The sequence below is a fragment of the Hippocampus bargibanti genome, linkage group LG17 (genome assembly GCF_051943395.1).
Source record: "Hippocampus bargibanti isolate YZ-2025 linkage group LG17, ASM5194339v1, whole genome shotgun sequence".
NCBI classification, from domain to species: Eukaryota; Metazoa; Chordata; class Actinopteri; order Syngnathiformes; family Syngnathidae; genus Hippocampus; species Hippocampus bargibanti.
The window spans coordinates 2891317-2905712 of NC_142750.1; the positions used below are offsets into that span (position 1 = coordinate 2891317).

A 14396-nucleotide genomic window follows, 5' to 3' on the forward strand; every position below is an offset into this window, starting at 1 on the left:
TAAGCGCCTTTCAAAACTCTCAAGTACAAAGTACTTCCGTTTAGCCAATTTAATGAAAACACAACGGCAGCGGACATTTTTAAAGCCATTGTTGTCGCGATGTAAGTTTATTTATGATTGTATCTATGCTTTTATTATTGTATCTATGTCTGTAAAGTGTCATTGAGAGCTTTGAAAGGTGCTTCAAATAAAATATATTATTATTATTATATTATTAAATAATATTTACTCGGTTCCGAGCAAGCACCGAGCTCTAGCAGTCGTTCTCCCCACATCCGGTCAGGTTCTTTCAATATAAAGGCATAACAGCTATTACCACAATTGTAAACTCGTGGTTACTGATTCGCTGTGGCGACCCCTTGAAGGGAAAAGCCGAAAGGAAAAGAAGAGGAGAAACTCGTGAACCATTGATTGAGTGACAATGGGAAATACCGTTATTACCTACCGATGACGGCATACATAAATGAAAATCAAGATCAACCATGGGTTGCAGGGAGAGTAGCTGATAAAATACGCATGATAATTTATCAAACCGAAATTCAATTAAAATAATTTTGTCAGTGGGAAGTAGAAAAATCAACAAACTGACGAATCCGCACTGTCCTGTCGGAATTCAGCAAAAGGTTTGGCAGCATTATTTAAAAGCACACATTTTGATGCTCTACTCATGCTATTGGCCACTAGAGGGCAGTGTAGTTACATCAGTGTAGTTCTCTGTTCCGTTTTCAAAACTAAGCAAGGCACAGCTTTACAAAAGATAGTTTATTATTTTAGTAATTAAATACGGATCATACAACTGTATACTTTTAACCTTGTTTTTGTATTGTGGTTCTACGATGTTTCTTTTCATGTACAGCCCAAGGTGTCTACAGGAGATCCTGTTCCACCCACACAGTCTTCTTCTGCTCCTCAAATATTCTCTCTTTGACCACCCTGATGAGGTCATCCATCCCGAGCCAGGCCTCCGGCTCCAAGCTGGTGTAAAGGCAAGGAAGACCCTCCAACTCCTTCTCTTTGGCCCTGCTTGACTTGAGAAAGTCCTCCTCTGACTCCAAGCGCAGTGGCAACTTTCTGTAATGTGGACAGGAAACAGGAAGGAAACAACTGAGTTGTGGTAAGTCTTGTAAAGTTGTACAACTTATTTTGTCTGATGAAACATTAAATGATATAGATGTGCAGAAATGTTACCAAAAATACCCATGATAATATGAATATTCGTATAATAACTTAGCTCATTCACTGTGTGACCATGTGCAAAAATGTGTCGACTCCAGTGCCGTGGTTTTTGTCATTTTTACTGTCCATACAACCACAACAACTAATTGCTAATAGATTTGAATCACACCAAAATGTGACATTTTTAGCGCCCCCTCTGATGGGGAATGAGAAGTGATCATATTTAAAGGACAACGGACGTCTCCGGACAAGTTGTGTCCATAATTTGTAAAATGGCTTCAAATGACTTCTACTGAGCGTATTTTACAAAGATTCCACCGCATATTAAAGCTATATTTTACGTTTTAAGACTCACGCTGAATATTCAGGTAATCTTGTTTTTGAGTTGGTGACGAGTACGTACGTGACGTCACTAAAGGACCGCCCCTGACCGTAAAAAAAGACGCATTCTAGCGGTCCTTCCATCACGTCAATGTATTTTGCTGTACTTGTTTGGTCTGGGGACCTCGTGTTGCACCCAAAAGCCGCCAGAAAGCCAGAAGAGGGCGTCCAAGCGCCATATAAGGAATTTATCAGCCTGTGGAAACAAAGGTGGCCACAGGAGGTCGCCATTTTGTGCCTCTTTTTTGGGTGAGACATTTCCCCCCAATGTTGCCTCAAAATGGCACAAATAAATTCTTTAATCGATTGCAAACATGTATGCTTTCCTCTTCAGAACTATTTGAATCATATTCATAACTGGATGTGTAACAAGAAAGCATATTCTCAGAATCTGAAGCAATTGTTTTGATTCACTAGCAATGTTCGACGTCTTGGCATGACGTCACGAACTGGGGGTGGGACTTTCTGAAAATGCCCAATTCGCAGCTCAATTTTTTGCAGATTTTGGACACTTTAAATCATTTTTATTGGTGTTTTGCATTTGACTAAAAATATCATACTGCGTGTTTTGGGTATTTTAGATGCTATAAAACATTTTCATGATGTCAGTTAAAAAACAAAAAAGTAACATCGGTTATCCTTTAAACGTCCCATGCTTAGCTGGCCAACCAAACAATAGGCCCACAGTCAAGGCACAGATGACCACAGTCAATCTGAATGAAACAGACACAGCCCAGTTAAACTGTCATCTTCATCGAGGAGATTTGGCCTTGGACAAAATTTAGGACTTGGGAAACTCCTTCGTCACTGGAGGACTTGAAACTCCTTCACAGGAAGAGATCATTAGCCAGGTTACAAATGTATCAGTTCATGGAAAAGGCAACCAATTAAAATATCTGTTTTATTGCTTACGGCTGTTGGTGCTCAGAATGTCCAGGGGCGTGGTATTATAATCAAGAAAACTATGTTTTACTAATGTATCACTTTAATTAGCATATACTCTCAATAAATAGCTTGGCACAAGGCTGCAGAATTCAGCCGTCTGTCATGAATGGCTGCACCTCCTGCCGGCAGTGAAAGACAATCTTTCTGTGTTCGAGTCTTTGTGCACAGTTTCCGATCAAACATCTCTGACACCCTCAGTAAAAGAGGTACTTGTACTGTGATTTTTGCCTACCGCAGCTTCTTGACGTTTTTTTCACCGATCTTCACAAAGATGATGATGGGGTAGATTTCCACCCTCAAGAGGTTTTTGATACAGCTCAGGTCAGCTTCCAGTAGACAATGTTTGCCCTGGTGACGTTGAGAAAGGAAAGAATATGTAAATAGCCATCAGGTTTAGGCACAAAAAATAAAATCTGGTCAATGATTGGCTGTGCAAGGAACCTTGGCAGCGATGGCCTCGATGCTCTCTTTGGTGATGAATTCAAAAGAAGCACCTTTGTCTTTGCAGTAAACAAATGACTCTGCACCTAGTTTGTGATTAGAACCCTCTTTGGATAAAATATCTACAAAACAAAACAAAACAAAAAAACAGAAGATGATAATGCATGTAAAGGGAAATTCCTGTAAATGATTGGCTGCATAAGCAAAACATCTAACAGGAGGAACAGAAAGTTGTGAGGTTTCTATCTTGAGACATCCGAGCAAATATGTGACAGTATTAAACATGTCAATGATTGTCCCGCGTAAACAAGTTATTAACTTATTCACTGCCAGACGATGTGCAAAAATGTGTCCACTTCATTGCCAGGGTTTTTGTTATTGCCACTCGAATTCCAGGACACAGAATATTCAGTTTTATAATAATAATAATAATAATAATAATAATAATAATAATACATGTCATTTATAAGCACCTTTCAAAACTCTCAAGGTCACTTTACAGTCACAGGATAAGTTTTTCCTTAGCGTTCACTCAACCCACTCATAGAAAGCTAACTAGCCAGCTAATAGATAGCTAATAGCTAGCTTGCTAATAGCTAGATAGCTAGCAAGCCAGCTACACAGCTAATAGATAGCATAGTTTTAAGACTACATAAACATTCCACACAGTGTTAGAAACTTTAGACTCTCTTCTTTCATCGGAAAAAAAGTTAATTCCTAAATTATGAGTCTGGAGTTATAGGAGGTTGAAATGGATGCATGGCTTGAAGAGCCCGCGATAAGAAGAACGGAGCGTCAGCGCGATGCGTATGTGGAACGGTCGCGGTTTGGAATTGAAGCGGATGTATGTGGGACAGGAGATTTGAAAGGCGCTTGAAATAAAATGTATTATTATTATTATTATTGTTATTACTATACATACATATTGATTTATATAGTGGGAATGGCAGCGAATGAGTTAATATCGTCATCTTCAATAATCAATGATAATCAATAATTTCGTCAATGGATGCTAGAGCTGCGTGTTTGCTTTCAACATTTAGCTTGTAGTAGACATGGCACATTCCACCATGACGTCCCTGATCCACTGCTGAAAAGGACGCTTTGATCCTCTCCTCTTTCATCTAGAACTGATTCATGTCACAAAGAGGGTACAGCAAGTGCTGAAGAATGAAGGACTCTGTGTCTCTGTGTTGTCATATTCGTTATTTAGGTTTTTGTTTTTTTTTTTTAATTTCAAGATGGCGCCTCGAGAGTGGCTGCCTTTCCAGCAGCTCCTGTATTTTGTTTTTCTACTTCTTTTTTTCCTTTCCTCTTCCTTTCATAACTTTGTTTTTGTCATTGTCACGTGAATTCAACGACCCAGAGAATATTGAGGGTTAGGACTGCACAAACATTCAATGCAACGTAAGAAACCTTAGACTCTTCTTTCATCAGAAAAAAAAAAGAGTTTATTCCTAAATCATATGTGTCTGGAGTTATTTGAGCGTGAAATGAGAGCAGCTGTCCAAAATACAAAGCAATGCAGACATATTGGTTTATATAGCGCTTTAACAATAGCTGAAGCTGGAACAAAGCGATAACATGGTAAAAATGAAATATGCTGCCCCCTGATTGAAGGGAAAAACATTGCCAGAGGTTTGACCACCGCTTTATCGGCACCCCCGCAACAAAAAACAAAACCCGAACAAATTCGAGAATGGCTCTCCATGTCATATTTTCAATACCCGAATACATTTGTGAATTGCAGTTGAATGAGTTAATCCGCTCACACCTGAAAAGTATGCATATTTCTTACTACGCACTGACCTGGTTTGCACACGCTGAAGTCCACGGCACCCGCCATGTTGAATAATTTTTGTGAAAGTGCTTTCGCTAAAGCGGTCGGCGCAAAAAGAACCGGTCTTCTCCTCTCGGGCCATTGCGGGGTGACATGGCTGTATGGGGTCAGGTTCAAATTCTTGCTTATCTCACGTTCGGGATCAGCGGCGTCTGCTTGCACAAAAGGAATACAGATTGATATAAAAGAAATGATGATGATAATAATAATAATAATAATAATAATAATAATAATAATAATACATTTCATTTATAAGCGCCTTTCAAAACTGTCAAGGTCGCTTTACAGTCACAGGCTAAGTTTTTCTGTGGGTGAGCAGCGGCAGCCACACGCGCCAGCGTTCACTCAACATTTAGATGGTATATCCGCCCAAGTGTTAGCATTAAATCATATTATTCTCTACCCACCGCAAGCCCTGATTAATGATTAAAATAAATCCTTGTTTACTTTTGATATTAACCCATTCACTGCCATTCCCGAATTGAAAATATGACGTAGAGCGCCATTCCAGAATTTCTACAATTTGTGTTTTTTTTTTTGCGGGGGTGTACCGTTAAGGTCAGACCTGGCAATGTGTACGAAAAAAGTTTGTATGCCAAGGTAAAGTTCGTATGCCAAGGTAAAATTTTCAGAATTTTAACGTTCCTAAACCGAAAAGTTCGTAAGCCAAGGGGTTCGTAAACCGAGGTATCACTGTATTTCTACAATGTGTGAAAAGGCAATCTCCAGTTGCATCATCTTTTTTTTGTTCTCCCTCACCTTCTGCTCTGAGTGTGTCCAAGCCTTGCCCGGGAAGTGTTGTGCTACTGGAGGTGATGATCCTCACACGCTCGTTACTGTTCAGTCGCTTGTATTTGGTATCCGCCCTGCTGACAAGCTACAACAGCACCGACAATGACACAGTCTTTAGGGATTTGAATCATGTACGGCAGGGGTGTCAAAGTCATTTTTTGCCGCGGGCCACATTGTAGTTATGGTTTCCTCTCGAGGGCCGTTATGAATTTGGGGAACCCATTAGAATGTTTAAATCCCTTCAAATATTACATATAGAGCACACAGCAAATTAATGAATAACTCGTTTTCAAATCTGAAGTCAAGAATAATGACTTTTATTGTGGTTGACATCCAAAAATATGAAATTTTGGCTCAGATTTTAGCAATCATCATGGAATTTAACAAGTTTGATTTGCTGTCGCGGGCCGAAAAAAATGATGTGGCGGGCCGGATTTGGCCCGCGGGCCTTGACTTTGACACATGTGATGTACGGTATGGGTGTCAAATTCATTGTAGTTAGTTTCCTCTCGGAGGGCCGTTATGAATTTGGAGAAGCCATTAGAAAGTTTAATCCCCTCCACATATCACATATAAAGCGCACGACAAATTAACTCATTCACTGCCATTCCCGAATTTGTTTGGGTTTTGGTTTTTCTTGCTGCGGGTGCTGATAAAGCGCTGGCCAGACCTCTGGCAATGTTTTCCCCTTCCACGAGGGGGCAGCATTTCCCTTTTTACCATATTATCGCTTTGTTCCAGCTTCAGTTGTTGTTAAAGCGCTATATAAACCAATATGTATGTATTGCATTGTATTTTGGACAGCTGCCCTCATTTCAAGCTCATATAACTCCAGACACATATCATTTAGGAATTAACGTTTTTTTTTCTGATGAAACAAGAGGATCTAAGGTTTCTTATGCTGCATTGAATGTTTATGTAGTCCTAAAAGTCAAGATTCTGTGGGTCCTGGAATTTGAGTGACAATGACAAAAACCCTGGCAATGGAGTGGACACATTTTTACACGTCTGGCAGTGAATAAGTTAATGCATAACTAGTTTTCAAATTAGAAGTCAAAAATAATGACTGTTATTGTGGTTTACATGGGACAGTTTGAAATTTGGGTTCTGACTTTAGCAAGCATCATGGAATTACACGTTTGATTTGCTTTCGCGGGCCAAATAAAATGAGGTGACAGGTCAGATTTGGCCCCCGAGCCTTGACTTTGACACCAGCGATGTACGGGATTCATGCTTTGTCACCTGCAGAATCTGAGTGAGGAAGATGCTGGCTCTCGACATGCGTGGGCTACCTTTGGGGTCAGAAGAGGGGCTGCCTTCCTCCGGCTGCAAATTGTTCTACATATAAGAATATATCGACTTATTTGAGTACAAGTAGTTATTTACAGTACGTACTCAGATATGTCCTGATTGATTATGTGACTCAATCATCTCTGTAAAAATAAAATAACATTTAAGAATGATGCACAATTGTGAAAGTATATCTACCCTCGTGTTGCGCTGCGTTTCATTTTCTTCTTTACTCCCTCGACACATCAACTTCTGGATCTTTACGAGGAAGAGCTGCTGAGCCCTATGTTAACAATCACGCACACACACACACACAATCACGCACACACACACACACACACACACACACACACACACACACACACACACACACACACACACACACACACACACACACACATTCCTGTTTCAACGTTTTTGTGAGACGCATGGTATAAAATCATAGTGGTCCTCACAAAAATAGCCATACAAACTCACAGGCAAACACACACACACACACACATTCCTGTTTCAATGTTTTTGTGAGACACATGGTATAAAATCATAGTGGTCCTCACAAAAACAGCCATACGAACTCATGGGCAAACACACACACACACACACACACACACACATTCCTGTTTCAAAGTTTTAGTGAGACGTATAGTATAAATAATAATAATAATAATAATAATAATAATAATAATAATAATAACAGTTAATTTCATTCGCCTTTCAATACTCAAGGACACTTTACATGATATTTTTTCTGCGGGTGAGCAGCGGCAGCCACACGCGCCAGCGTTCATTCAACCTGGAAGTTGTGGTCCTCACAAAATAGCCATACAAACTCACACACACACAAACTGAGCTCGAACTAAAATGTTTTGACTCCCCGATAGTTTCATACCGTGAGTTGCTAGGCAGAGTCCCACGTTCGGGTAGGTCACAGCCGCTGTAGGGGTCAACGCGGGCACACAACCACTCGCATCGGCCTTGGTGCTTGGTGTCCAAAACGTGTACCACCTCATCGCATTGCACACTCAGCGAGCAGCAGTCGAACTGGCTGGAGATGTTGAGGTTCACCCGAATGTAGAAGGAGTCTCCGGAAAGCCGCGTGCCTTCTTCGACGTCCCTCTGGAAACGTCGGTAAGCTGCCGTGCACATACAGAAATGCCATTCAAAGATGAAAACTGCTCCCTCCTCGACGGTCACGTACTTACAATCAAAGTTGGCTCTGTAGTGCAGTCTGATCAGACCAGAGCTGTGCTGCAGCGCCCAGAAGGCTTCCTCCTGGGTACTGGTTTCCAACGACATCCTCTGGTTTTTGCCTTGTATGAGCCCCTCAAGCTAACAAAGAAGTACCACTGTGATGCGTGGATACATTTTTACTGGATGTGGTTTTGACTGGATCTCACCAACAAGAGGCAGTGACCCTCTCGCAAACCAATCTTCTCCGCAACACAACCCGGCTGGACGGACGAGATGAAAATCCCGCTGTCGTTGCCGCCAACGAGAGTGATGTCCTTTAGCAGGTTTTCGCCTGATAATGTGAACTCCTGCACAGGCTTCAAGACAGTGCTGATACTCGACAAGGACGACAGAGACAGACGAAACGGCCTGCACACACAAATCAACATCGCTAGAGCGATTCTTTGTACTTGCAACGACGTGCGTCTGTGCGTCACGTACTTTTCCAGAGAAAGTTTCCTGAAGATATTGTTGACTTGCTCCATGTCGTAACTGTCCATAGCTTCTGATTGATGGGACGAGGAAGACGAATTGACAGAAGATGGGCCGCGCTTCACTTCCTCTTCTAAGGATGGATTTCGGAGGGGGTTTAGGTTGAAAGATTGACGGATACTATTGTGGAAAATTTGCTTCATTTATATTTACCACATTCCATAGTGTCACTGTCAAAGTCCGAGAGGCTGAAAGATACCAAATGGAGGACTGATTATGTTTTTTTTAAATAACAAAAAATGCAAAATGGCGCCTTGACTACCTGCGAGGCTGGAAGTCGTTTTCGTTCTCCCTTTGTCGACGGTACAGAGATGCTTTCTCCGGGGGCTCAGGTTGCGTGGATTGGATGCTGTCGGTACGGTAACGCATCTACAAGGTAGTATTGACAAAAAGAATATGACTTAAAGATTTACAGTCATCTGCATAGCAGTGGAAGGAAATATCACGTTTCCTTAGGATGAGATCTGACGAAACAGTTCGAGCGATTGATCATACAGCCACGCCATCTCATTTTGGAGTCATCCTCACCATATTTAGCCTGTTGGGCTGTTCAGTCATGGAGTAACAGCGCAGAGGGGACGGAGAGGACAAAGTGAGGACGGGGGCCAAACTGTGAGCATACAAGTTGGGTGCGGGGGCCAGACTGGGTGAAGGAGGGAGGGCATCGCATTGGGCTTGCATGCTTGGAATGAAATTTTCAAGATCGTCGCCGTTGACTGACAACAGAGAAAACGGTTGAGATGAACATCGTGTATCAGCACATTGCGAATATTCAATCCGTGTTACCAGCGGGATGAGAAGGCTCTACGGAAATTGGAAGGTCTTTGGGTAGCCAGTTGGGAGACTTCGCTCTGTTCTATAACGACAAGCATAAAAATCCATTCAGGATGTCGTCATAAATGGAGTGTGGCGTGTCTGCGATTCGTTTGGATTCAACATTGTATGATCGTCAACAATTTCAACAATCGACGTTGCCTGACCACTGCTTTCAAGTTGGGTCTGCGCCTGAGCCGGGATTCTTCAGGTAAAATCCTTTCTTCTGGCGACTCATCACTCGACCATTCTGACTGACCCTGACCGGGTTTAAGCTCCCGCTGAAAGAGGGTGGTTGTGGCAACGTCTCTTGGCAAGCTCTAAGGAAAAACAGAAGAAAAAAAATCAAGAAACGGCAGAAAATTTGTGCTACCTTGATAGATCCGTATGTCAAAAAGGTCAAACCTGATCCAAGGCAATGTCCTTGGAGATCCGTCGCATGCGAGACTCCAGAGTGACCAACTGGGCTTCTTTCCGCACCATCTCGATCTGGAGCTCATCGCTCTTCTCCTCCAACTCTCTAATCTGCTTGCGATACTTGTCTTTATCGATCAGACTCTGCGAGAACTGGTGCTGGGCATCGTCTCTTGCCCGGAATGCCTGCGGCACAAAATATACATACCAGGTCACACAAAAACTATACGTTCTTTGCGAGTCCACTCCTAGTCGTGCATCGAGTCACCTGATCCCTTTCTTTTTCTACTTCTTTGAGCTGTGTAGTGATAGTATCCATTCGGTTGCGGTACATCTGACAGTCTTTCTCTAACGTGGAGCACTTTAGTTCCAGGTCCTCCTTCTCTTCCAGGTACTAGACACACATACATTTGAAGATTTGAGACTTCTCTTGTGGATAATGACATTGAGCTCCGTGGGTTATAAACAAGCTGGTCACAAATTTGCAACTTATGCCCACATTTACAGTGACGTAAACCTTAAACCCCCTCCATCTTATCTGTTTATTACCTTGTCTCGTAGTTCCTCTGCCTGTCTGACTTCCTCGTGAAGGTTGTAGAGGCGATTCACCAGGTCCTGTCTATCTTCAAGCGCTTCTTGCCTGTCATGCTCCAAAATGTCAAGAATGTCTTTGTCCGATGTACACAGAGGACCAGGCTGGGCATTCTAAAACATTTGACATTTATCAGTTTGTGAACACATAAGTATCAATTTTTGGATTTTTTTAAAAATCCAATAAATGGAAAATTGCCCAACCTGGATGATGGACTGCAACTCCTGTAGTCTGATTTTGAGCGTCTCATTTTCCCTCTTGACCTCAAAGATCTGCTCTTTCTTAGGGCGATTCTCAATGTCATTCTTCAGTTTGAGACTTTGCTTCCTCTCCATCTTACACTCTTCTTCCATCTTGTTTAGTCTGTGTTTAAACTGATCAATCTGTTTGAATGGAGATAACACAAAAAGTAAGAAATCATCTGCACATTACCAAAGAATTTGACCAAGTAGATACTGAAAGGCAAGTGTCCAAGTACAGAACCTTGTGGTACTCCTCGGTTGACTGGAGTTGGAGTGGATCTGGAGCTATATTTGTATTTCCCAGTACGATCACATACTTGAATTTGAACATGTAGACCTTATCATCCTTACCTCCAACTGCAGGTCCCTGCTCCTCATCACGGCTAAATTCTTCTCTTCACTCAGAGCGGCGTATCTCATGGCCAGTTTGTAGTTCTCATCCTTGACTCTCAGTAACTCATCGCTGTAGCAGTTGCGTTCTTCTTTCATTTTGTTATACCCTGCGGACCCGCACGCAGGTCTTGAGCATAGTGGTTGATGTAAAATAGTACTTGGTTTTGTGTTTACTCTGTTGCGAGGTCTGAAGTTCCTGGTTTACGAGTCGTAGTTTCTTCTGCTCATCCTCCAGCGTGCAGTTCTTCCTGCTGAGCTCAGCATGTTGCAGGGTCTTGACTTTAGATTGCTCCTGCAGCTTCACCACCTCGTTCATCAAGAACTGGGTCAAACCTTCATGACCCTCCTCGACTGCAGGAAAGAGTAAAAACCACGGATCCGTTTCTTATCTTGCATGTCATATGAAAGTAACTCTGTAGCCCGTTTTGAGATCACGCAATAATTGTTTTATAAGTTTCTTTCAACCCTTGATCAAAGACGCCTGTCTCACCCACGATTGTGGAGAAGCGACGTGTAGGGTTCTTCCCCGTGACCTTTTTGTAAAGTTCTGGATAGTAAAATTCCAGGCTCTCCAGAAACACCACATATCCCCGCTCTCCCTTGGAGTGAAGGATGTCAAGAAGGCGACCTGACGGGAGATGACCACACCGATGTCATTCGTCTTCAAATCTCATCCCGTATATTGTTCTCACTCAACGTTCAAGAAAACACACACTTGTGCGGTTTGCTTTGGAGACCAGCAGTAAACAGTTGAGGATCTCATCTTCATCTTGCTCATCCAGCACTTTGCACTGGCGAAGGTAAGGCGTGAGTTTAGCCGGAGAGATGATCCGACAAATTTCATAGCGTCTGCATTCCACGTTCTCCCACCGTAACTCCACGTCGTCAAGTATCCCTGGTGCGCCGTTTTCCATCTCATGCGCCCTTAGAAGACAAGACAAGATCAAAGCTGGTCAGTCAGAGCCAAAGGTTTTGCGATGAAAACAATTATATGAGTATTTTTGGCACCAACATCTCCAGTCAAGTTGCACATATCTTCTGTGTCAAAGTACTTTTTACTCTCCTAAAAATAGACTTCACCATCACAGTGTCAGTGTGGGTTGAGGATACCAAAAGGGCTGTGACTAACCGTGCAGCAACGCAAATAAGCTAGGTCATAAACGGCGACGTGATTTCCTTGGGAAAGGCAACAAAGAGGACAGAACACAAATGTGATCATTAGCATAATGATAACATGACAGATGCAAAAGCTTTAATGTAGGCGACGCAGGTATGTTCGGCTTCTTGATGACAGTGAGGTTAATATCTTAGCTAAAGAAAATAGATGGTTTGAAAGGGGAGTAAAACCACTGCGGTACGACTGAGAGCTTACACAGACGTACAGCTAATGATGCTTAACAAAACTTAAAATCATGGCAGGTCGTGGTTATGCCGGTAGCCTATCCCAGCTGTCGTTGGGCATCTGGCAGAGTAGGACAGTTCTTACGTGTAGACATAGTTTTTAAAGTTATTTTTAATAAATGACCTTTTCACTCTTGCCCCAAAACATCCATGTCATGCACAGGCGTACGGTAGCCTAGAATTTGACTGGCGTAGATGTAAGTGGTTCAGGTGTGTGGGAGCCATCATAAAGACTTCATTGTCCAAGCAGAAATATGAAATAAAGAAATATGATCGGCTGGCCTTGGTGTAAGAAGAAGAGAGTGGTGTGTTGTACTGATGGGAATTGCGGCTCTTTTCAGAGAGCCATTTTCTTTGGCTTGGCTCACTAAAAAGATCCGGCTCTTCTGGCTCCCAAATGGCTCCCCAGTTTGTTTGTTTTTGTTGCTTAAATTAATTAACTACCAAAAATCATGTACACTTATGTGAAAAACAAATTACTCGTGTAAAAAAAATACATTATATCAAATATTTTTATTTATATGTGCACAGAGTTAGTGGATGCTAACTTTCACTTTCCCTGTGGTTACTCTGGTGTGATAATCCGCTGTCACTAATTTGCTTTTCATATTAATAATGCTATCATACCAACTAGTGTAAAATATACTAATTGAATAATAATAACAGCATCAGAATCAGAATACCTTTATTCGTCCCGCAATGGGGAAATTTGCATAATGTGACAACATTTATCCACCTGTCTACCACCACCCTTTTCTCCTCACTGCTGTGTGTGTCTGTAATTCTCCCTTTCCGCCTCTACCACGGATATCGACCAATCACATGCGGCTTTAACCGAAGACTGAGACTGAAAAAAAAAATGCCTCCCATTTCCGGCTCCTTGTTAGGAACCGGCTCTGTTCGGTCACTTCAGAGATCCGGCTCCAAGAACCGGCTTGTTCGCGAACGACACATCACAAGTGATGTGTGATTATACTTGTTTATACTTGTATTTTTCCACGAATAATTCTGTATCTGTCTCCTGAATCTACACTCAGCCCAAATGTACACCTGCACCATCAGCAGCAAAATGTTACTTAAGCTGCTTTTGCTGTTTTGGTAAGTTTTTTTATTTGCTGAATTGGGGTGACAACATTAGGAAGACATTTACTTGTGATTCTGTGAAATGACGAATTGCAAATATATTGTGGGGAAAAATATTTACATGACAGTGTCACTCAAAACTGAGCGCTGTAATCTCTGAACGGGCTTCCTGCGTTTTGTTTTCGGGCTGGTTTGTATGTGCAAGTAAAGCTCTTGCCCTTACAGAAAATGTAAAATCTCATACATATTTTAGCCAAGCCTTCAAGCCAGTTTCCACTCCCAAAAAGCGATTGCTTTTACTCTGCATTACGGTAATGTGATCGTTCGTTGGTTTGAATTTCAGGATTGCTAATTTGTTGTTCAAACCACTTTGGTTAGTTATGATTAATACTCTTCATGGTCGGGAAAAATGTTGTTAGGGGGAAAAATGGCCTCGTAAACGTCCAGTAGTGAAAGTATTCAAGTGTTGGACTTACCTGAGATGTGGACGATCAACAGGTAGCACAGTTGTGTGAAATTCGAAGTCACGAGGCGTGCCACTGTGTGTTGCTATTGTCGTTGTCTTTGAAAGGGCACATATGGCCTTTCTCCACTAGAAAATTCAGAGTTCGTACAAAAGGGTCTTGAAGTAAGAGGGTGTGGAATTTATGAGAGTGAGACAGAGAGTGAGATAGAGAGAGCGAGAAGGGGGGCGTGATTTTTCGAAATCAAACGAACATACCTGAACTGTTTAGTGTTTCCTGTAATTATTTCATTTCACATACACTTGCAAAAAATAATATTAGTAGGAGTAGTAGTAGTTATTTTATTCGTAATAATCATACTAATAAATAAAAAAATATATAATTATGTTATTGTTAATACTACTACT

General features: G+C 41.8%; 1 protein-coding gene across 3 annotated transcripts; it reads right to left on the reverse strand.

Moving 5' to 3' along the window:
• Nucleotides 1-643: 643 nt before the first annotated feature.
• On the reverse strand, nt 644-14198 carry card11 (caspase recruitment domain family, member 11). 3 transcript variants are annotated; one of them, XM_089017965.1, is made up of 26 exons: nt 14002-14196; nt 11912-11965; nt 11755-11832; nt 11532-11669; nt 11216-11392; nt 11000-11148; nt 10610-10789; nt 10364-10519; nt 10083-10208; nt 9806-10000; nt 9568-9720; nt 9374-9443; nt 9116-9303; nt 8850-8956; nt 8741-8775; nt 8537-8660; nt 8263-8464; nt 8068-8194; nt 7755-7998; nt 7064-7148; nt 6818-6913; nt 5543-5660; nt 4753-4935; nt 2944-3065; nt 2735-2850; nt 650-1071 (listed from the first exon to the last, which is right to left on the reverse strand). In XM_089017965.1, the coding sequence occupies exons 5-26, from the start codon at nt 11355-11357 to the stop codon at nt 867-869; spliced, it is 3123 nt and encodes a 1040-aa protein (XP_088874091.1). In that variant the 5' UTR covers nt 11358-11392; nt 11532-11669; nt 11755-11832; nt 11912-11965; nt 14002-14196; the 3' UTR covers nt 650-866. The 3 variants fall into 3 exon arrangements, with proteins under 3 accessions (XP_088874090.1, XP_088874092.1, XP_088874091.1); XM_089017966.1 differs by having other exon boundaries at nt 647-1071; nt 11757-11965; nt 14002-14102; XM_089017964.1 differs by lacking the exon at nt 6818-6913 and having other exon boundaries at nt 644-1071; nt 11757-11965; nt 14002-14198.
• Between the last annotated feature and the right edge of the window lie 198 nt (nt 14199-14396).

Bases quoted from the DNA above. Each gene is read 5' to 3' on its own strand.
- card11 (XM_089017966.1), bottom strand. From the start codon at position 11,955: ATGGAAAACGGCGCACCAGGGATACTTGACGACGTGGAGTTACGGTGG. The intron at 9,444-9,567 runs GTCAGGCAACGT...TTGTCGTTATAG, and splicing joins GACCCAACTTGAAAGCAGTG to AACAGAGCGAAGTCTCCCAA. The intron at 4,936-5,542 runs GTGAGGGAGAAC...TTGTGCAAGCAG, and splicing joins GGACACACTCAGAGCAGAAG to ACGCCGCTGATCCCGAACGT.